Source organism: Schistocerca nitens, chromosome 5, assembly GCF_023898315.1.
Source record: "Schistocerca nitens isolate TAMUIC-IGC-003100 chromosome 5, iqSchNite1.1, whole genome shotgun sequence".
NCBI classification, from domain to species: domain Eukaryota; kingdom Metazoa; phylum Arthropoda; class Insecta; order Orthoptera; family Acrididae; genus Schistocerca; species Schistocerca nitens.
Window position 1 is genome coordinate 610,145,896 of NC_064618.1, and position 24,745 is coordinate 610,170,640.

At 43.8% G+C, this 24,745-nt stretch overlaps 1 protein-coding gene across 1 annotated transcript in view; it reads right to left on the reverse strand.

The window, feature by feature from the left end:
- Positions 1 to 13,308: 13,308 nt before the first annotated feature.
- LOC126260610 (uncharacterized) overlaps positions 13,309 to 24,745 on the reverse strand; it is a 40,199-nt gene continuing 28,762 nt past the window's right edge. Inside the window, exon 4 of the mRNA XM_049957947.1 lies at positions 13,309 to 13,678. Coding sequence (XP_049813904.1) covers positions 13,309 to 13,678 — 370 coding nt within the window. The remainder of the gene's footprint in view (positions 13,679 to 24,745) is intronic.

The following is a 24,745-nucleotide window of genomic DNA, read 5'->3' on the forward strand; positions in this document are numbered from 1 at the left end:
ACTTGCAGTTGATAAAATACATGTACAAACAACATGAAGTTTGAGCCTATGCATCAGCAGTGACAGCTCGTTCAACTCGTGATGTCTCAGAAAGAATTACGAGTACAGGATAGAGGCAGTGCTGCATGCTAACAGAGCGTTGCTGCTTATCTGTAGCTATCAACTTCTGATGACAGTACAACAACAACAACAACAACAACAACAACAACCACAACGACAACAACGCAGTTATTTTTTGTGATTCAGTAGTAGTGTTACATTAATAAAGGCTGCGGTCACCCTTACTACTGCATTCATATAGGTAAGTGATGAGGATTACTATACTTTCAGCTACCTAGTCTCAACTAATTTTCAAGGTCACACAAGTACCCACTTCCCACCCACATAGATCATCATAGATAGCAAAGTCTTTTACGATTCTTGGCAGGGTAGAGAATACGAAAATAAACATAAATCTTTATTAATTTCTACATATACTCCGTGGAAGACAAGACTTACATATTGCTTTAAGCACAGTGAATGGAAAAATCTGGATACAAATGAGGAATATAAGATGTTAACATTTACTGTAAATAGCAATGGTAAGCGTCCATACACTGGAGTCCTGGCTGAAAATGTCAGCATTACGAATACTTATTACATTAGCAGACACGAAAAATCTGCTTAAAAAGCTTCATTCTTATCTGAATCTGCTTGAAAACGATGGTTACGAAAATACATCCATGCAGATGTGGAGTGTTTTAACAGTGTTATGCTTTTGGCCAGAAAATTTTCAGGGACGAACGGAGCTAGTTATTTAACGCCATAAAGCAGAGAGTTTACAGGAAAAAATATATATTTATTGGAATCCGAAAACATACCTTCTTTGCACTTGTCAATTTACTGGCTGTAGAAACCAGTACACGATGCAAATGTAGATTTAGATTTTAAGTTAATAATTAAGCCGGATTGAAACGATGCCAACCAAAAATAAAGAAAACGTTCTTTTCCACATGTATAAATCAGTTAAGCTTTTGTACAATAATATTTCTTTTCGTATTCTCGTTGAAATTACGTAGTTGGAAGTATAGCAACACTCGTTTCTTGCCTATCTGAAGTGCATACAGAGGACACGCATTCTGACGCCACCCACTTTGAAAATAATGCTCATAAGCTAATGAGTCTTTCATGGAAGCAGTTGGAGGACTACTGTGATGTGCACACGTGAAATGGAGAGCATATTGAGTTCATTAATAATAACCCTGAGGCTACTATGTCGTTACAACAAAACATACTATTACTTCTCGCTAGACAGAGACAAGGCTGGACAAGTACTTACTGTAGTCTCCTTCTGCACAGCTGCCCGTTGATAGCACTTCATATTCACATCTCATTACAAGGTGCAGATATGATGACGCACATGCAATCGACTTATAAAAATTAAAATTACTCGGCTGGTGGGGTGCTGAGCTCACACATAATTGGCCGAGACGTCAGTGCCCTGTGATCCCTTAGCGATTAGGAGACAGCAGGATGACATCGATGAAACGCCATGGGTCACAGAAGAGAGGGGAGGGGAGGAGGAAGAGGGGGAGGGAGAGGGAATTTCAGGAAAAAATACTTATGAAATCGTGATTCCAGAAAAGCTGAGGCCGAAAAGTAGTGATGTCAGCGATTTTCTAAACAGAACCCACACTGGTAAACTACTAATGGCGGTTTGAAATTCCTTAACCTATCTTATAAGGTAAGTCGTACGGTCAGTAGTCAGTATTTTTCTACCATGACTTACTAAACTGATAGTTCGGTAACATTCACATGTGCCAGCACCTGCTTTCACTGGAATTAGAAATATTACAATCTTCTTGAAGTATGAGGTTATTTCGCCTGTCTCATACATCATGCACACCAGATGGAATAGATTTTACATGGATGGTCCTCCCAGAGATATGAGTAGCTCAGATGGAATGTCGTCTGTTCCATGGGCCTTGTTTCGACTTAGGTCTCTTAGATATCCCATCTATCCTCATTTACATCCTCTTGTTTTTCTATAATATTGCCTTCAAATTAATTTCCCTTTTATTTCTTACATACTCCTTCCACTCTACAACTTTCCCTTCTTTGCATAGCACTGGTTTCGAACTCAGTTCTTGATATTCACACAATTGCTTCTCTTTTTTCTACAAGCCTCTTTAATTGTTCTATAGGTAATATATATCTTTCCCAAAAATGTATGTGCTTCAGTAGTCTTGCATTTATCCTCTAGCCATTCCTGCTTAACTTTTTTGCATTTACAGTCAGTATTTTTTAGACGTTTTTATTCCTTTTTCCTGCTTCACTAGCTACAGTCTTATATTTTCTTCTGTCTTGAATTACATTCTCAGTCTCCCTTGATGTCCAAAGATTTCTACTAGACTTTGTCTTTTTACCTGTTTGATCCTCGGCTGCCTTCATTATCTCATCTTTCAAAGCTACGCATTCGTCTTCTATTTTATTGCTTTCCAGTTTTTCAGTCAATCGTTGGCTAATGTTCCCACTGAAACTCTCAACAACCTCTGGTTCTCTCGAATTACCCACGTCCCATCTCCTTAATTTACTACCTTTGTCCCAGTTTCTTCAGTTGATAACATATAAACTGTGGTCAGAGGTGATAGATTTTAAAATCTGTTTCGAACTCTCTGTCTTACCACTACGTAATCAGTCTGATCCCTCCCCGTGTCTCCACGTCTCTTCCAGTCCACAACCTTCTTTTATGGTTCTTAAACCTAGTGTAAGCGATGATTAAATTACAGTCAGAGCAAAATTCTAGCAGATGGTTTCCTCCTTTTCTTCTTTCTTCCCGTCCGTCTTCTCCTACTATTTTTCCTTCTCTTTCTTTTACTATTACCGAAATCCATTCCCCAATCACCATTAAATTTTACTCTTCCTTAACTATAAGAGTAATTTCGATTATCTCATTATACATTCTTTCAGTCTCTTCATCATCAGCGGTGCTTTTTGACATATAAACTTATACTATTCCGGTTGATGCTGGCTTCATATATACCTTAGAAGCAATAATGCGTTCACTATGCTGTTAGTAGTAGATTACCCACTTTCCTATTTTATTATTCATTACCAGACCTTCTGTTAAATTCCGCGAATTTGATTTTGTATTTATAACCCTGTACTCACCTGTCCAGATGTCCTCTTCTTTCTGCCACAGAACTTCACTAATTCCCACTATAACTAACTTCAACCTACCCTCTTCCTTTTTTAAATTTTCTAACCAACCTGCCCTATTAAGGGCTCTAACATTCCACGATCCGACACGTAGAATGCCAGTTTGTTTTTCCTGAAGATGACATTCTCCCGATAAATCCTCGCCCGAAGATCTGAATGGGGAACTGTTTTACCCAAGAGGGTGCCATCGTCATTTAACCATAAACTAGAGCTGCATGCCTTGGTTCATAGTACAGCAGAGCAACGTCATGTCTGCTGATGTTACGAGCCCAGATCAGTGAATTATCCAGACTGTTGCCCCTGGAACTACTGGAAAGTCTGCAGTCCCTTGTCAGGAACCACACGTTTGTGTGACATCTCCACAGATACAGCTCCGTTGTGGTTGCATCCATAGTACAGCTATCACTATCTTTTAGGCACGCAAGCCACGCAATCTCGGCAAGGTCCATGGTCCATGGGGGCTTACAGTATGTATTTCTGTACTTAGCAACAGTTTTATTACTTTTTTATGTAAATTTATATAGTAAATCCTGAGTCTGAAGTTTAATAAATTGGTTCTAATATTCCTGTAATCCGAAAGTTACTGTAGCAACTTTTGGTTGTTTCGTCAATATATCACTCCTCCTCCAACGCCCAATTTTAGATTTGGTGCGGTGAACTTTAATTTTATTCGCTTTTGTTGCTGACATCTATTTTTATCTATGCCTGTTGGTACGCAAATTTTAACAGAGCTTTCGGCTAAAAATCTATCAAGGTAATTTGTTTTTGGCCCACGGTTTCCTACTGAAGAATGAAGTTGTTATCTTTTGTGAACAGCAGAAAGCTTTAATAACGCCGAGGAACTAGAAACTGCTGTAAATTGATGTGCCTGACCAACCAGGTATGGGCACCTAAGATTCTCGGAGTTCAGTCGCCCAGGAGACACAGCATCTTCCCAGAAATGAGTGTCTCACAGTCCCAGCCATTGCACTGAGACCTGCGTGTCGCTATCAGAATCGTGTGCCCTGCCAGGAAACATAGACCTGCCAGTGACGTAAACCTGCCAGTGACACGCAGATTATCAAGAAAGATGCCCGTCTGCAACTGAGAGGTCGTCATACTAGAAGCATTGAAATCTTTAATTTAGATATGTTTCAGACTGAGAGGTGTGTTTCCCCTCGACAGCTCCGAATAATGTGACAAATAATGTTATTATTTGTGTAAGTGATGACAAGGTATGGACAGCATCATAACGGACACGCTTTATCTTTGGAAGACTTATTCAGTATCATAAAGAGGCCATGTCAAAATCTGCTCAGGGCAAACGTTCATTAGTTACTACAATTCTCAAACATGTGACCAGCAACGATACTTGTGACAGAGATAGTAGTTGATTCGTTTTAATGATTCGCACAGTATGTTAAAATAACCATTCTTGCTAGTGCTGTTCCCACAAAAATCACAATCTGCAACGTTGTTCCCGGATCTGAGAGTAGACATCTAGTTTCAAAAGTTTCAAGCCCTATCGAAAGCTTTAGCTAAATGTTTAGACAACAAGATATGACTTCTTAGAGTTCCTCATAGGATTAAACAGGAAGGGTCTCTCTAAACGGATGAGGGGTGAGTCTCAAAATCGCACAAGATTGTCTTTCATTCGAAATATATACATGAATGCTTTGTGACTCACTGCAAAGAATGAAGAATAATACACTCTAAGACAGAAAAAAAAAGACGCACCACTGCGTAATCATCTTAATGGGATGAAAATCCGTTCTGTGACGTACATGTACAGACAACCAAATAATCTCAGACAAATTGAATGATTTATTCAAGAGAAAGAGCTGCAAAATCTGAGCACTCAGTAACGCCGTTGGTCCCACCTCTGGCTCATCTGCAAGCTGTTATTAAGACTGGCATTGTTTAAGAGACTTGTTGGATCTCCTCGTGACGGATATTGTGTCAAATTCTGTCCGATTGGCGCGTTAGTTCGTCAACATCTCGATCCGGTTGGAGGGCTCGATCCGGTTGTTCTGTAGGATTGACACCATCCTTTGAAAGAAGGTGGCCCAAATATTCTGTTTCTATTTGATAAAACTTTGACATCTGCAGATTACACTTAAAGCCTGCATCTTGCAGTTAACAGAATCCAAAGGTTAGTGAGATTTTTCTGCCAATACCTGTGGCAATATTATCAAGACAATTTGCGCAGCACAGGACACCTTGCATTAGCTGTTCTAAGAATCTCTGGAAATGAGGTGGAATCCAGATGAAGCTGCAGATATGCCTGTCTCAAATCAATTTTCGAAAAACACTCACTGCCTTCCAGCTTTGTAAGTATTTCTTTGGGGTAGGAACAGTGGAGCAACCTACTAATGGTTTGGGTAATGGTGTGCTTAAAATCCTTGCACAAATAAAATGTCCCTGCAGGCTTACGAACAACAACCAGAGGCATATCCCATTGGCTGGAAGAAACGGTTTCAATGATATCCCTGCAGTCATCCAGATCATCCGTGATAGCTGGCCACAGAGCAAACGGAATAGGCTGGGGATGACAAAATTTAGGAACAGGTGATGGTTTAAGGGCCACATGAGCCTCGTAGTCTGTTGCAGCAGCCCATAATGCTCTCAATTGGCGAGAGATCCGTCGACCTTGCTGGCTGAGGTATGGTTTGGCAAGCATGAAGACAAGCAGCAGAAACTCTCGCCATGTGCGGGCGGGCATTATCTTGCTGAAATTTTAAGCCCAGAATTGCTTGCCATGAAGAACATCAAAACCTGGCGTACAGTGTACCCAGGATACTGAAAGCGACAGCTACGGTCGCAGGTTCGAATCCTGCCTCGGGCATGGATGTGTGTGATGTCCTTAGGTTAGTTAGGTTTAAGTAGTTCTAAGTTCTAGGGGACTGATGACCAGAGATGTTAAGTCCCATAGTGCTCAGAGCCATTTGAACCATTTTGAATCCTACGGACTTAGCCGACACGCGCTTAGCCGGAGATCTTACCACTTCAGACACTCGCTACGGACAGACTGACCTGCGCTCCTACCAAGGGGTGGCTCACAAATACAAACGGAAGTGGCCAGAGGGGCAGCTTCCTATACCAGCATGACAAGGGACGGACAGGACCATACTAAGAATAGAAACCTCTCTGCTTTTAGAAAGCGTAGCTACCTGTTCCGACGTTGGTCCTACTGTTCTCTAGCAGACAGGCTTGTCTGCTACCCTCAAGCATGCAACTAGAAATACATTTGCTCATTCATCCTCTCACACAGAAGGGAAGGGGGATGGCAGTATCTTATCATATACAGTATATAAAAGAAAGCGGATGTAGGTTCCGTATGAGACTGTGTGACATGAATTACATATAAACTGTGTTTTAAAGTGTAGTAGTGTGACAGATCGTTCTTGTTTATGTGTAAAAGTAACACGTTTCACTCCTCAGTCTCCTCCCAGATAGCCAGAAACACCACAGTAAATTTAGAAAAGGAATTTATGCCGTAAATGACAACATATTTAAGAAATTGACATGAAAGGAATCCAACAGAGACCTTTCAAGTGTATCGAGTCTTTACATTTTACTTACATGAGGAAAAGATTTTCTTTGAGCATTACAGCATAGCGGTCTGCATTCATGACACAAAGCATGTTGAACATGGGGTTGACTGAAGAAAAGACTTAAGTGTTTACATCTGACGTCACGGCAGCTAGTGATTTGATTGGCTGTACAAAAAGAGAAAAAAAGAAAAAAAGATGCAATAATGGCATACTTCTACAGCTATGATGCATATTACTGTAAATATTATTTTTCTATTCAGCTTAGATCGTCCTGGTTGCTACACATTTAACTATTACATAAAAGTGGCAACGTAAACTGAAAGTTTTCAATAAATGTAGTATACAGCCAGTTGCTGGCATAAAGGATATTGTAATACGCCTTGATCAGGTTTCAATACCTCTGGGAGTACCTTCTTCAGAAGGAATGAAGTCATATAACTTACAGTACATTAAAAATATACACATGCAATGTGAGCTAAAACGCTTAAATCAAGGATTATTACAATAAACAGAAAGTGTGTTTAATACGAATTGTTTTTACTAGTTTAATTACGGCAGGATACATATTCGCATTGGAGTCACGAACAATGGCGGCGGAGTTTAGGCTTGCCCCGCTCATCTACGTCACGCTTTCTCCGACAGTAGAAGAGCCTTCAGTAATTGCCTGAGCGCTGTGCTACGAATTCGTAGCCAATGCGAACGTTAAACGTGATCGTGGCAAGCTATTTAGTGAATTCTTATTTCTTTTGTTGTTAGTTGTCGTCGTTGATGGTGGCGGTAGGCGATAAATTCTGCGTAACCAAGCGAGAGAATAATTTGCAGATACAAGCTTTCTTCAAGCGCAAGGCACGTGCATGACCGTATCGCAACTGTCGCTGAGAACCGGCAACAATTCGGTGGCCACTTACAGTTCTGTTCGTCAGTGATATTTACGGAAACAACCACTGTGTCCTCAGCCAATTAAGGATAACAGAAAGCCAGTCTAACAGATAATTTAGAGTAGGAATAATTTGACTGATACCCTCATCTGTTAATGAAACTCATCTGTTCACTGCCCGTTTCAGTGTATATGATTATCTTCATAAGGGTTGAAATTCATATCTGTGTTCAGTAGAACACCATTGTCACAGACTGGTTACAATCCATTAGTAAGCTTCTATGTATTAAATCCTAATATACTGATTGCAGTGCACGTATTCACATAGCGCTTCTTCAACCGTCATATGCTTGTACTGTTCTGACTGTAACGTAACAAGCCGGCTTTTAGCTATGGTGTACTGCTTACAAAATATATGGGTTGGACAAAAATAAGGAAACACGGCGAGAAACGGGTACTTAAACGTAAATCCAGATACCAGCCAAGCTTTCAGGTTGCGCTGCCGCATATGACCACGAATGGCACCGGCGCAGTGTCCTTAATACGTTGCAAGTGTCAGCTACGTTTAGAACATAGTTGTGTACAGTTGTGAATGCATCATGCTGGAGCTCAGTGCATTCGAGCGGGGGCAAATGGTTGGCGATCGTGTGATGGGTGCTTCCGTAACAACGGGAGTAGAAGTGTTCTTTGTTTCAATAACTGTAATAGCGAAGACTTAGAGCGTTTATTGGGACAGCGGGAAAGCGTCATCCGATAAGCCTCTGTTCAATGGTGATCGCGACAGATGGTCACGAAAAAGGTCGTGACGAAAAACGACGACAGCCACAAAAGCCACTGCAGATCTGGAAGTCTCACTTCCGAAATTTGTCATCACCAAAACAACATGAAGGGTATTGAGTGGCGACTTGGTATTCCAAAACGACATAGCAGTGATGGGAATCTCCGTAACACGAAAACGTGGACCTAAATTATAAAACCTTGATTATTGAGCAATGGAAGAAATTATTTGGTCGGATAATACTTATTTCACTCTGTTTCCAACTTGTGGCCGAGTTTACGTCCCAAGAATGAATCACTGTGGTGTACGGTGATGATATGGAGAGCCATACCGTGGTGTTCCATGGGCCACATAGTTACAATGCAAGATCGCGTTACTTCCAAGCATTATGTAATCGTTTGGCTGATCAAGTCTTTCGCATCGTAGAATGTTTGTTCCCTAACGGCGCTGTTCTTTTTCAAGACGACAGCGCCCCTGTTAAAAAAAATGGTTCAAATGGCTCTGAGCACTATGGGACTCAACTGCTGTGGTCATCAGTCCCCTAGAACTTAGAACTACTTAAACCTAACTAACCTATGGACATCACACACATCCATGCCCGAGGCAGGATTCGAACCTGCGACCGTAGCAGTCGCACGGCTCCGGACTGCGCGCCTAGAACCGCGAGACCACCGCGGCCGGCGCCCCTGTTCAAACAGCTCGCATCGTTCAGGACTGGTTTCGTGGGCACGAAGATGACCACAGTTATCAGACCTCAGTGTTATTGAGCCTTCTGACATACTTTGGTGAGAAGTGTGATTGATCGCAATCCGCCTCCATCATCATTACCTGAACTTGCCACTAATTTGCAGTTAGAATGGTGTGAGATTCCCTTGAAAAACACGCAGGACTGGTATTTCTCCACTTCAAGACGACTGGAAACTGTTTTGAACGCCAACAAGCTTTCTAAAGTGTGCTAAACGTGACAATGTGTTGTGTTTTTCGTGTTTTTACTTTTTATCCAATCCCTGTATGAATTTCAACATTTGTACTCAAAGATGGTCCTCTAGACTGAAACGAACAGAGAACAAATGTGTTGATTTCAGAATACAGACACAATATCATTACTGCAATACACTGAAGTAACAAAAGTCGTCGGATAGCGATATGCACGTACACAGATGGAGGACGTATCACCTACGCAAGGTATAAAAGGGCAGTTGATTGCCGGAGCTGTAATTTGTTCTCAGGTGGTTCATGTGGAAAGGTTTCCGACATGATAATGGCCGCACTACAGGAATTAATAGATTTTGAATGTGCAATGGTAGTTGGAGCATGGGACATTCCATTTCGGAAATCGTCAGGGAATTTAATATTCTGAAATCCATCACGTCAAGAATGTGCCGTGAATACCAAATTTTAGGCATTACCTCTCACCACGGACAATGCAGTGGCCGACGGCTTTCACTTAACTACCAAGACCAGCTGTGTTTGCGTAGAGTTGTCAGTGTTAACAGACAATCGATACTGTGTAAAATAACCGCAGGAATCAATTTGAGACGTAAGACGAATGTATCAGTTAGGACAGTGCGGTGAAATTTAGCGTTAATGGGTTACGGCAGCAGACGATCGAAGCGAGTGCCTTTGCATAGCCTGCAGCACCTCTCAGGGGTTTGTGACTGTACCGGTTGAATCCTAGACGAATGGAAAACCGTGACCTGGTCAGATGAGTCATGATTTCAATTGGTAAGAGTTAATGGTAGGGTTGGAGTGTGGCGTAGACCCCACAAAGCCTTGGAATCAAGTTGTCGACGAGGCAGTGTGCAAGCTGGTGGTGGCAGCATAGTAGTGTGGAACTGGAAATGGCTATTTTAGGCTACTTGGAAACCTTTTGCAGCCATTCATAGACTTCACGTTCTCAAACAGCGATTGAATTTTAGCAGACGAAAATGAGAAATGTCAACGGACCAAAATCGTCCGCGACTAGTTTGAAGTGATTCTGGAAAGTCTGAGTGAATGATTTTTCCCGCCATATCGCCAGCCATGAATCACATCGAACATTTGTGGGACACAAGCAAGAGGTCAGTTTGTACAAAAAATCGTGTACCGGCAACACTTTCGCAATTCTGGACAGCTGTGGGGGCAGCATGGTTCAATATTTCTGCAGGGAACTTCCAGCGACTTGTTGGTTCCATGCCACGTCGAGTTGTTGCACTACACCGTCCAAAAGCAGGTCCGACACGATATTAGGAGATTAGGAGGTTGGTTCAAGTGGTTCAAATGGCTCTAAGCACTATGGGACTTAACATCTGAGGTCATCAGTAACCTAGACTTAGAACTACATAGACATAACTAACCCAAGGACATCACACACATCCATGCCCGAGGCAGGATTCAAACCTGCGACCGTAGCAGCAGGGCGGTTCCGGACTGAAGTGATTAGGAGGTATCCCATGACTTTTGTCACCTGAGTGTACATTCGCAGGTAAACAAACACCTCCGACAATGATCGACTAGTCAATGCGATTTCCGAAGGTGATGGAATGACTATCAGATAAAAGTCTGCTACACAAGCGAATAGCCGCAACGCCAGTGATTCGTGGACGGCAGCGCACAAGGCTACTGAACTATCGGGTGGGATTCTCTCCTTTCCACTCTCACCTGTTTAAATTTCGTGTTGAAGAACACATTTAGCACCACCGCCTCTGGCCGGCTGCTACAGTTTGCGCGTGGGAAGACCTGATTGGCTAACTGCAATGCTAAATTAATCAGAAACGGCGAAAGGTTTCGAATTTTTTCCTTGATAGTTATTTATCAGCACAACCTCCCCTGCAACACTCTGACAACATTTTCAGACGGTTTCCAACCATCCTGTATACTCAACTCTAATATACTGATTGAAATGCACACATCAACACAGCATTTCTTCGAGCGGAGCGTTATTTGCCTGCACTATTGTAACAATTACGTAGACAACTGGCGTTTGAAAATGATGTAGTACTGGTACACAGGTACAAGGTTTGGCCAAAATATGGAAACAACGCTAGAACTGCATGGTTGAAGATAAATGCAGATTGTAGCCAGGCCTGGAGGTTGTGCTGTTACATTTGACCACGAACTGAATCTTTGCAACCCCCTCAAAACATTTTAAGTGCCAGTACTCATCAGGACACGCTTCATTGCAGTCTCAGATGTGTAGTTATGTAGGAACTAAGTGAATTACAAGATGCACAAATTGTTGATGCTCGTATGGCGGTATGGCGGTTGCTTCCGTAACCAAGGGAGCCAAAGTGTTTGGTGTTTCACGAGGCACCGTATCGAAGAGTTATACTGTCTAAAGGCAAAGTAGGAAAACATCACCCGCTAGCCACAATACGGAGGAAAGTGTTTGATGAGTAATCGTTTGAAAAGGATTGTGACGAAAAATAAGAGGACGGTAGCTACAGGAGCCACTGCAGAATTAAACGTCGCATTCACGAAACCTCTCAGCACCAAACCAACACAAGGGAGCTCCATAAGCAGGGAACTGCAGGGCGATCGCCCGCAGCTCGTGGTCGTGCGGTAGCGTTCTCGCTTTCCACGCCCGGGTTCCCGGGTTCGATTCCCGGCGGGGTCAGGGATTTTCTCTGCCTCGTGATGGCTGGGTGTTGTGTGATGTCCTTAGGTTAGTTAGGTTTAAGTAGTTCTAAGTTCTAGGGGACTGATGACCATAGCTGTTAAGTCCCATAGTGCTCAGAGCCATTTGAACCATTTTTGCAGGGCGATCTGGAACTCCAAAACCACTCGTTAGTGTTGTAAATGCCCTTAACTAGCCATAAAACCTGGACTATGGAGCAATGGAAGAAGGCATTTGGATGTAAGGGTCTTTTATCACACTGGTTCCAACTTCTGACCGAGTTTACGTCCCAAGAGTGAAATCTAGCGGGGTTCGGTGATGGTAGGTGCAGCCAGTTCGTAGTATTCAATGGGCTCCATGTTTACTACGCAAGGCCGCCGCTTTACAGCCAAGGACTGTGTGACCATTTTGGTTGATCAGGTCCATCCTGTGGTAGAGAGTTTGTTTCCCAATGGTGACGCCGGTTCGGTGGCCGAGCGGTTCTGGGCGCTTCAGCCCGGAACCGCGTGACTGCTACGGTCACAGGTTCGAATCCTGCCTCGGGCATGGATGTGCGTGGTGTCCTTAGGTTAGTTACGTTTAAGTAGTTCTACGTTCTAGGGGACTGATGACCTCAGATGTTAAGTCCCATAGTACTCAGAGCCATTTGAACCATTTTGAACCAATGGTGACGCTGTGTACCAACACGGTAGGGCCGATGTTCAAACAGCTGGCAACGTCCAGGACGTTTTGTTGGCACGAGGATTGAATTGTCGCATACCCCTTTGCCTCCACAGTCATCAGATCTCAATATTATTAGCCCTTGTGGTCTACTTTGGTCAGAAGGGTAGGTGATTGTTGTCCGTCTCCATCGTCGTTACGTGAACTTGCCACTATTTTGCGGATACAATGTACACCTTGCAAACCAAACGAGGCCTGTGTTTGTCCATCCCACGACGGCTGGAAGGTGTTTTGGATGCCAACGGGTTTTCTATGCCGTACTAAGCATGGTAATGTGTTGTGTTTTTAGTGTTTCCATATTTTGTGGAACCCCTGTATGAATTTCAACTTTTGTAGTCGAATATGTTTCTCTAGATTGAAACAATGAACAAACTTGTTGATTTCAGCAGTTGAAGATAGAAACATAACATTACATATCACAGTTGAAGGGCAGTGCACATGAAACATCTTCAGGAACTTAGGAACGAAATTTGTGTCCGAGTTACGAATGTGGAAATGATAGACTCGTATACTCCGGAGCTCCCGGAAGGAGGAAGCATACAGAAGCACTTCTCTCGCCACGATATGACGACATGCGCCAGCAATGCGTCACGCGAATTGTGAGCCTTTAGCAGTGCAGGATGAATGGTGAGGGCGGCGGTAGGAAATGAGTTAAAATAAGGCCAGGCGGGCGGTGCGAGGGTGTGTGGGTGAGCTGGCGCCGCCGGCGCACGGCATCGATCGGCGACCCGCCCACCAGCGCAGCCCGCAGCCCGCTCTGCCGCAGCACCGCCGCAGCACGGCGCACGACACTACACAACACAGCGGACGGAACAGAGGCGGACGTGACACTCTCGTGTGCAGCCGACACGCCTGCAGCCGAGCCGCGGGCTCTGCGTTTCCGGATGACAAAAAAACCAAACTCGCACTTTAGTGCCGCGTCGGCGTCGAAGCCGTTGGAAGCTACAGAAAGCGTTCGACACCGTCTGTACTGTAGACTGCTGGCAAAGGCAGTGAACTGGTTGATGTGTCGGTTGTGCGAAGAAATTATGACTACACTGGCTGTACCTTTTATTTTGATCGCCCCAGCTAACTTCCTGTCCAGAAGCAAAATAAAAAAAATGCACCAATATAATGTTGTTTACCTATCAAGGGGAATCCAAACAGCATGGCTGCTTTTTGTGCAACTTTGTTCGTTAGCAAGAGTTAAGCAACAGCAAGTCTTCTGTAAATAACATCCCACATTTTTTATTCAGCAGTCAACTTCTTCTCTTCATAAAACCTTTTAAAAACCTGATCACAATGTGCCAATCACGCAAACATGACTTTATTACAAACGTAACATAAAATTCACTTCACTTTTAATCTTCTTTACCAGTGCACATTGCAAGCACCCGGAGTAACGTAACGCGTCCAAAACGTTGTCAACAAACAAATGGAACCACAAGGAAACTGCACATACGTCATGCAGACAACCGTCAAACATGTTCACATACGCATCACATATTCACGTAAGTACAACGTTGAACTTAATGGGAAACAGAAACGCGGATTGTTAATACCATTTTAGAAAACTGTAATTCGTTGTGGGCACAAAAAGGGGCAGAACATTCAAAAGTGCTCAAAAAGGTGACTGTGGGCAGTCATACACTGATTCACGTGTTGGATAAAAGAATTCACCCCTGCTTCCAGGTCTGCCTGTCGAAGCCAATCAATTATAAGCAAACACGAAACGTTCCTGTACGTTCTCTGGACTAGTTGCAAAATCGCGATATATGACGTCTTTTTTGCATAGCAAGAGAAGAAAGTCCAGAGGAGTTAAGTCAAGAGACCGAGCAGCCCAACCCATCTGGAAGGATACCTTCGGTTCAGAACACGACGTACACGCAAGGAATTATGTGCTAGACATCTACCGTGTTGGTGCTATATAAAATTTCTAATTCTTAACGGCACTTTGTCCACAAGACGAGGAAGAATTCGTCTGAGATAGGTGGCATATGCACTGACATTTAGATTATCATTCTCGAAGAAGGGACAATAACTGTAGTGGCAGGCATCCCACACAGGACATTAATTCTTCACCGACGCTGATGTTCCACCAGTCTAAGCCGTCGTAGGTTCTTGCTGCACCAATAACGCATGTTCTTTGTATTTATCTTTTCTTTGTTTGAGAAGGAATATTTATCAGTAAAAGGAACATCGGAGAAGAAGTCCCGATTGGTTAGGATTTGCTGCTGTCTGCACAGACAGAACTATTTACGGTTCTGGAAATCAATTCGAAGCAATTCTCGTCGTTAGTGCACATGATAAGGACAGAACTAGTGGCCTGTTAAGATGCGGCGCACACTGATTTTAGGACTGACAGAGTCCTGTTCAATCTGTTGAGTGCACACATGTACATTCACAGAAACAGAACTGAGAAAGGCCGCGCGGGATTAGCCTAACGGTCTGATGCGCTGCAGTCATGGACTGTGCGGCTGGTCGCGGCGGAGGTTCGAGTCCTCCCTCGGGCATGGGTGTGTGTGTTTGTCCCTAGGATAATTTAGATTAAGTAGTGTGTAAGCTTAGGGACTGATGACATTAGCAGTTAAGTCCCATAAGATTTCACACACATTTGAACATTTACATTCCGTCTGATTTGAAAACGAAGGGGTCGGCCGAAATGGCCGAGCGGTTCTGGGCGCTACAGTCCGGAACCGCGCGACCGCTACGGTCGCAGGTTCGACTCCTGCCTCGGGCACGGATGTGTGTGATGTCCTTAAGTTGGTTAGGTTGAAGTAGTTCTAAATTCTAGGGGACTGATGACCTCAGAAGTTGAGTCCCATAGTGCTCAGAGCCTTTGAACCATTAGTTTGAAAACGAAGGATAAAATAAACATTTAGCAACTTTCGAGTGTTTGGATACACAGGAACCTAAGAAGACGGCTTAAATTGCTGCGACTGAAACGAGCAGCAATAGGAATCATATTTTCCCTTCTCACAAGTGTTGGATTCTTATTTCCGAAAATGTGGCCTCTTCCTAGTGTGTGGTTAGCCAGGAACCTAAGACGTCAGCTGAAATCGCTGGGAGTGAATCGAAGAGCATAACATTTGCATTCTTCCTTGTCACAAAGTCGGTAGCAGATCATGCGGTCGTCGATATTGCACCTGAGGCCAAAATGACGCCACGTTTCCAGAAAGTGTTGTGAAACTAGTGTTACCCAAGCGAGAACCGTAATTATGGTGGTTCCACCTCTGCAAGTACTGTGACGATTGCTTCACTTTGGGGGAAACTTCACTTTACCTGAAGTATCAGAAGAAGATGAGAAAACATCCGTCGAGAAGTTCCTTCTGAGATTATCGATCGCTGTAGAGTTCCTCCGCCTGAGTAGCATTGCGCCTACCATCAAAAGAATCAGAGAAAAGTACTGATGGTGCAATTTTTACTGTGCGGAACATATTGCGTAAAAGTACTTCAGTACTGTGCTTCATGTACCCTTACAGCAAATAAGAAAACATGTTGTAAATACTGTTCTGCTGATTAATATTGTCCTTAGATGAGTAACATTTCTATCTGGTCGCCAACCGCGGTGGCCGAGCGGTTCTAGGCGCTACAGTCTGGAACCACGCGACCGCTACGGTCGCAGGTTCGAATCCTGCCTCGGGCATGGATGTGTGTGATGTCCTTAGGTTAGTTAGGTTTAAGTAGTTCCAAGTTCTAGGGGACTCATGATCTCAGAAGTTAAGTCCCATAATGCTCAGAGCCATTTGAACCATCTATCTGGTCTTTGTCCGTGTACTCGTAGTAAGTAACATATAAATCTTCAACTGAAGACCGTGGTTGACCGAATGGCCTATATGCACTTCCATTGTATTTCAACTTCTTTACTCTCAATACCAGCAAGTGGATGAGTTGTGTTACTCCGGCTACCTGCATTGTGTGTCTAATTCAGTTTTGCACCACGCTTATAATAACGGCATGTGTACATGAAACGTTTTCGAACATGCCGTTGACAGAGGAAGTGAAACGCCGAATAAAAAATATAGAATGCTATTAAAAAAAGACATAGACCTTTTGTGTTCATATTTTTGTAACTTTGCAACCATGCTGGGTAATGTCCCCTAGATAGGTAAACAGATTTTGCTTAATATTTTTGTTTTAAATCTTACTTCTGGAGAAAAAATTATTTGGGATTGGCAAGATAGATGGAGCATAAACTCTGAGATAACTAAATTCATCGGATGGCTATTTGCACATATACTGACGACAGTAGTATCGCGTACGCGTACACGAGGTATAAAAGGGCAGTGCTTTGGCGGAGCTGTCATCTGTCATTTTTACTCAGGTGATTCATGTGAAAAGGTTTCTGACCTGGTTATGGCCGCACGACGGGAATTAACAGACTTTGAGAGAGGGTGGTAGTGTGTCCAGAAATACCAAATGTCTGGCATTACCTCTCAACAAGGACAACACAGTGGTCAATGGCCTTCACTTAACGACCGATACCAGCTGCATTTGCGTAGAGTTGTCAGTGCTAACAGACAGGTCACATTGCGTGAAATAACCGCAGAAATCAATATGGGATCTTTGACTAACGTATCCATTAGGACAATGTATCACAATTTAGGGTTGATGGACTGTGTCAGCAGACGACCGACCCGAGTGTCTTTGCTAACAGAGCACGACATCACGTGCAGGGGATCTCCTGGCCTCGTGACCATATCGGGGTCGGACCGTAGATGACTGGGCCGTGACTGGCCTGGTCAGATAAGTCTCGATTTCATTTAGTAAGAGCTGATAGCAGGGCTCGAGTGTGGCGCAGACTCCTCGAAGCCATGGAATCAGCTTGCCGACAAACCACTGTGCAAGCTGATGGTGGCCCCATAATGGTGTGGACTGTGTTTACCTGGATCATTGACTGGAAATGGCTATGTCCGGGTACTTGGAGACCATTTGTAGCCATTGATGGACTTCATGTACCGGAACGTTTGTGGGTGAAAATGTGCCACGTTACTGGGCCACAGCTGTTCGCGATTGGCTTGAAGACATTCTGGACAGTTGGAGTGAATTATTTGGCCATCCAGACCACCCGACATGAATCTCATCGAACATACCGGCAACACAATCACAATTATGGACGGCTACAGAGGCAGCATGGTTCAATATTTCCGCAGGGAAATTCGAACGACTTGTTGAGTCTGTACCACGTCGAGTTGCTGCACTGCGCCGAGCAAAAGGAGATTCGACACAATATTAAGAGGTATCTCATGACTTTTGCAGCAACAGTGTACTCTGAGACCAGTCCGCTCACATCTCTCCACACATTCAGCTTCACTCACACAATAATTATCGCCCCTTGCAGGACACACTTATATAACTTTGCTGGGTACCTGACTTCACAAAGACGTGATAACATAATTTGTTATTTAGTGTGAATCTGGCGAAAACCTTCCACAGCAATGTTCGTTTTGAAATTTAAACGAGAATATGTCGAATTTGCTTGCTGAACTCGATTAGCTTTGAAATTTACGTGTTCTTTTCTAAAATGAGCATAATTAATTTACTGTGTTCTAAGAGACCTCGTTCCTAAGGAGAAAGAAAATACAATGCCTTTGTTTGGGAAGAATTTCATAAAGTCTTTGTATCCTCTCCTGAGACAAGCTTGCCCACAAAAATTGTAACCGGACCTCGACATCCTATAGAAACTGTCACTGTGGTGAAATTGACGTCCGAGCTGGTCCCACACATTTTCTATCAGGGGGGGGGGGGGGATCTGGAGATCTTGCTTGCCAGAGGAGCATCACCCAGACAGTTCACTGATACAGGTCCCATGTGTGGACGAGCGTTGTCCTGTTTAAATATGGGACCACCATACTGTCGCGTGAGAGGTCACATACGAGGACGCAGGATGTCCACGACGTACCGTTGCAACGTCTTGAGTTCTCCCCTTCAGTACCAGCCTGACCTGATGTCATATTGGAACTTTTATGCCTTTTACTGTGTGTCTTTTAATTTCATTGTTTTATAATTTGACTCCCCTGTCTGGATCCGTCCACTTTTAGCGTATCCTATTTCTTCTGCGAGTATCTTCGGAATCGCGGGACTGATGTCTTCTCCGTTTGGCCCCATAAACCCTCTCAGTTAATCATACTGGATGGCTCCCCACACCATGAGGCCAGAAGCAAGACCTTGTGCCTCTCAACATTTTAGGAGGATGGGACGTCTCCCCAAGTCGCCACCTATTCTCTGATACTCGTCGTTGAACACAAACCGAAGCCATCCACAAGCAGTTAGTGCTTCCTGGCTATTTTACCAACGGTCCCGTTTGTGTTGTGGTGTTAGCGGTAGCCCACGCGTTGGACGGTAATTACCTAGTCTGGCAGCTGTTACTCTTCTATCAGTGGTGCGGAATGGCACAGAATGTTATAGGCAGTCCATTATTTGTCCCTGGATGGCAGATGCAGGTGGGAAGGAGTTACGATGTGCCTGGTGTACAGTACAGCGATCCTCCCTTGTGGTGGTCAGGCATGATCGACCGGACCTCGAAGGCGAGTATGCCCGCTCTCACGTTCCCAAGCAGTCCGACATCTGAATGCCCCACAAATCGGGATACCGCACGGTTCCATCAGCCCGAAAACGAAGATTCACAATGAGCCCGTTTCAAACTCTGTCAGCCCTGAAAATCCTGTGCCAAACGGTTACACTGCATCTCTGCGTGTTTCGCAGTTATCACTCAACAGCCCGCATCTCGTGGTCGTGCGGTAGCGTTCTCGCTTCCCACGCCCGGGTTCCCGGGTTCGATTCCCGGCGGGGTCAGGGATTTTCTCTGCCTCGTGATGGCTGGGTGTTGTGTGATGTCCTTAGGTTAGTTAGGTTTAAGTAGTTCTAAGTTCTAGGGGACTGATGACCATAGCTGTTAAGTCCCATAGTGCTCAGAGCCATTTGAACCATTTTGAACCATCACTCAACATCTAGCGCTCTTCACGCCCCTTATATACTCTGCCAGGGCAGGAAACAACACAAAACACGAGCATCGCCATTGCTCGCTAATGCCTGTTTGTCACAGAGAATTGTAACTGTAGTCGTTTACATACCTTTTGATATATGCGTGTGTACGAAGTTACATTGACATCCGAACATGTCTTCTTGGCATTTCATTTTTTTTTTTCAGGCATTGTAATACCGAATACCAAAATTCTCTTAAAGCTTATCTGCTAACTATGCTGGAAATGGAAGGCCAAAGGAAGCGTAAAACAGGACAGCAATAAATTCGAGGAAGTGTTCGCCGTCAGAACTCTGATGCATCTAAAAGCTGATACGACAGTCATGGAATCTGAAGCGGAAATCTACTAAGCTGTTCTCGATAACGGAAGTTTAGCGAAATCTTGTGGCTGTGTTTGCCTACAAGATGAGGGCCACATGAGCGCGCCCATGTTTGCTGTGGACAGGCGGTCAATAGCGATCCACAGCGAATCAACAGCCGGCGGCAACACTCCACGTAACAGCCCGCGGCTAACTGCGTTTGTCTTGGGGCCTAATCAAACGCAAATAAATGCACGCTCTGCCACCTCTCTGTGCGTCCGGTGTTCAGTACCATGAGCAGTCCGCTAGGGCGATCTCTTCAAATATTTAAGCTACAACCGAGTACTGCCTTCAATGTTGTGGGAAATGGTGCTTTCTTCAACAGACAGTACTATAATCTAGCACTGCAACAACGTCCTATCATTTTAAAGACATAGAACGTAAAATGTTACTTTCTCACATCACAACTGAACAAAGACGTCGACGAAACATAATATCTCGTCGTCATGTCTTTTCTTGGATTGATTTCCAGACGAATCGGAGCAGTATATTTTGTCTGCGTCCAGCATACAGTTGTGATCTGTAGGGTGGATCAACACCAGAAAATCACTGTAGTGTGGAAGAAACAATCTTTGTACGAACCCTTCTCTGTGAAACACATCCAGCTAAATGTGTGCAGTGCTAGAGCTCACGTGCAACTTGGAACTGTGAGAGGAGAAGTACTGTACAGTACGGTACAACTTTTGGTGTCAGCCTCGAATAAAGTCTTGCTGGCCACGACAAACAACGATACAGGTACAAATTGCAATGTAATAGGTGGTTTCAATCTGTTACATAAGTTAACACATGTGGAGCTTTCCGTTTGGAATACAGTCCATTTCCAATGTTTAGTTAACCGTATCTTTGTTTGTTCTCCTCGGATTATCTTCAAACACATATGTTAAACTGCCAGTAATATTTTATGGCACAGAGCTATCTTCCTCACTGACTCAGCTGAATCCTGACAACAGTCGCTCAGTATCGTTCAGGTTTTTCATATCCCTATGGACGCATAGCTAGAAATACACTCATGCTCAGAAATTAGGGATAATTGCAGAATTTCGTGCCACACAACGTGGCACTACACAAAACTGGCGATAATAGCATAGGCACGTAGGGAACACACACGACACAGATCTGTAAGTCTATGGTATTGGTGATAAGTTGAGAAAACCGTCCCGAAACACATGCCACTGTTTCCTGCGCATGTACCCCGACATCAATATGGGATATGATCGCCATGCTCACGTACACAGGCCGTACAACGTATTGGCATACTCTGGATCAGGTGTTCGAGCAGCTGCTGGGATATAGCCTCCCTTTCTTGCACCAGTGCCTGTCGGAGCTCTTGAAGTGTCCTAGAGGTTTGAAGACGTGCAGTGATACGTCGACCGAGAGCATCCCAGACATGCTCGATGGGGTTTAGGTCTGGAGAACAGGAAGGTCTGATATCTTCTGTTTCAGGATACTCCTCCACGATGGCAGCTCGGTGAGGCCGTGCGCTATCATCCGTCAGGAGAAAGGTGGGACCCACGCGGACATACTGGTGCAAAATGACGTCCCGATACACCTGGCCTGTTACAATTCCTCTGTCAAAGACATGCAAGGGTGTACGTGCACCAATCATAATCCTACCCCACACCATACGATCAAACCACGACCTCCATACAGGTCCCTTTCAAGGACATTAAGGGGTTGATATCTGGTTTCTGGTTCACGCCAGATGAAAACACGGCGAGAATCACTGTTCAGACTATATCTGGACTAGTCTGTGAACATAAACTGGGACCACTGTTCCAATGACCATGTACAGTGTTCTTGACACCAGGCTTCACGGGCTCTCCTGTGACCCGGGGTCAGTGGAGTGCGCCTTGTAGGTCTCAGTGGAATGGACCTTGCAGGTCTCCGGGCGAATAAACCATGTCTGTTCAGTCGTCTTTAGACTGCGTGTTTGGAGACAACTGTTCCAGTGGCTGCTGTAAGGTCCGGAGCAAGGCCACCAGCAGTACTCCTTGGCCGTCTGCGAGCACTGATGGTGAGATATCGGTCTTCCTGTGGTGTTGTATACTGTGGACGTCCCGCACTATAGCGCTTGGACACGTTTCCTGTCCACTGGAATCGTTGCCATAATCTTGAGATCACACTTTGTGGCACACGGAGGGCCCATGCTACGACCTGCTGTGTTTATCCAGCCTCCAGTCACCCTAGTATTCTACCTCTCATTACGTCATCAATATGTGTTCTTTGAGCCATTTTCAACACACAGTCACCATTAGCACGTCTGAAAACGTCTGCACACTTACTCGCTGTACCGTGCTTTGACACGCACCAACACACCTCTGCGTATGTGGTCTGCTGCCATCGCCATCGTGCGACGACCGCAGGTCAAATGCACCGCATGGTCATACCCCGATGTGTTTTAAACCCGCAAACCGCCCACCAGACCGTTGTTTCACCATGTATCAGCATTACCCTTAATTTATGAGCATGAGTTCAAAATGGTTCAAATGTGTCTGAGCACTATGGGACTTAATTTCTGAGGTCACCAGTACGCTAGAACTTAGAACTACTTAAACCTAACTAACCTAAGGACATCACACACATCCATGCCCGAGGCAGGATTCGAATCTGCGACCGTAGCGGTCACGCGGTGCCAGACTGTATATGAGCATGAGTGTATATATTTAACTATGCATCTGAGAATGTATAATGGGACTAATGCTAAAATGGCTGTCTTGTGTGACGGTAAGAGCGGTTTCCGAAGATCTAGTTTAATTATTACGAGAGTGTCTCGAACACCAGTGTGTAGACCGCATTAATCCCTCTGATTTTTAAGGTAGTGTCTTAATTTTTCTTTTTGCGGGTTCGGTTAGTGCAGATAGGAAAAAACAGTCCGATACCTTTCATTTTTCTGGATGTACAGAAGACTGGTTTCACTTCTAAAAATGCGGTTGGGCACTTTTTTAAAGGTAATCTTTATGGTTCTCGCGCGTCTCGTAAACATTAATTTTCTCTCTTTTCTTTTAATAATTGTATCAAGTAGATAATACTTCAAGATATATATGTATATTTTTGAAGAGATAAAAATCACTTCATTTTCATAATGGAAATTCTCTAAATGCAATACCTCTTACTGTATCACCAACACAGATATTCTATACAATGGCACATAATTTCAGTGCAACTATTCATTCTTAAGTAAACAAGAAGTGAAGCAACACAACGTGATACTACCTAGTACATAACAGTTGTTCAGTTTAAAAAAAAAATCTTATGCAATGGCATTGTTAAATAGACAGTACAGTCATAGATCCGAAGTACTGAAAGGAGGAATGTTCTTGCGATCACTGACTGTCGGGTAATCTGTCCCAGTGTCAGTCTGTGACTCTTTGGCTGCTGCAACGATGATTCTGCGGTGGTCATTTTGCCGCGTTCGTGCGCTCGATATGAAACAGAAAAATAATGACACTAATGAAATATATAGTTCATTTAATATTGTAATACACAAATAAAATTGTTTGGATACATGTAAAATCACTTTAACATATATTACATTATTATTACATAGGTTGATAAGTTCGTAGCGCTTTTCTTTTGCATGCTGATATTCCGAGAGGTATGGGTTTATTTATCGATTGTCATTTTTTATTTGTAGTTCACTGTTGCTATCTGAGTTTACATAGTGTCATTTTGTCATTTGGAGGTAATGAGTGGAGCTGTGGACGTTAGAAAATGAAGTGCCAAGTGGAGAAATTGGAACATTTCCGACATATTCCTTCGTTTGCGTTCAGTAAACGGGGACAGTAGCGGAGGCAGAGAAAGATTTGCGCCATGTATGGGGATAACGCCATTGGACAGAGCACGGCAAGGAAATGGTTTTCTTGTTTCAAGGAGGATCGTTTTGACGCTAGTGACTCTCCACTTTTAGGAATAACTTCGGGGTTTGATGAAGAGCATTTAAACGCATTGAGAGGCACCCACATGCCTTGCTCATACTGTGGCATCAAGCAGTCAGGCCTGCAAGATGAGTGGTCTTTTTTTTGCATAAAATAAACATGTCAGAAAATTTGATTCTTGGGAAATTCAGTTTAAAAGTACATTTCATCTGTTACTTACATCTGTTGTTCGTAAAACCCTCCAGTTGCATAATATTCTTGGTTTGTGTGTTCCTCATCTTCTCTCTTCCTTTTCTTGCTCCTCTTTGCTATTCTGGCCTCTTTAGTTGCCTCAAGAAACCATTTTTCGCCTTCGGCCACTCTCAAGAAATCAACTGCCATCAGTGCTTGTCTCATATTGAAACTAGGAATTAGTCCCAACACTCTAAAACATCACATATGCTAACTGCCCCAACATTAAAGCAAATAACTGCACCTATTACACCTAATCTCATGGTATTGAAACCAACAAACACAGTTTTAGGCAGCCGTTCCCATGTCACATGGTTGAAACATTCAATAACATTTTGTGTCTTTCCATGTAAGCACCGTGACAATAGTTTAGTGTCACTTAGGTCCCTGTATATGGGCTTAATTGCTTCCTATGCCTCAAATGGCAGGGAGTGATGGTGTGCATAAGTCTCACCATTTGCTATTGCTTTTTTGTATCCACACCATGTGCAGGGAATGAGTGATGTAGTATACAGTGCTCAATCAGTGAGTGTGACAGAACACATTTTGCGCTCACGGCAGGTTTCTAGCGAAGCTCTATCCGCTCTATGTGAGATGCGCGACGTTTATCATTCTCTC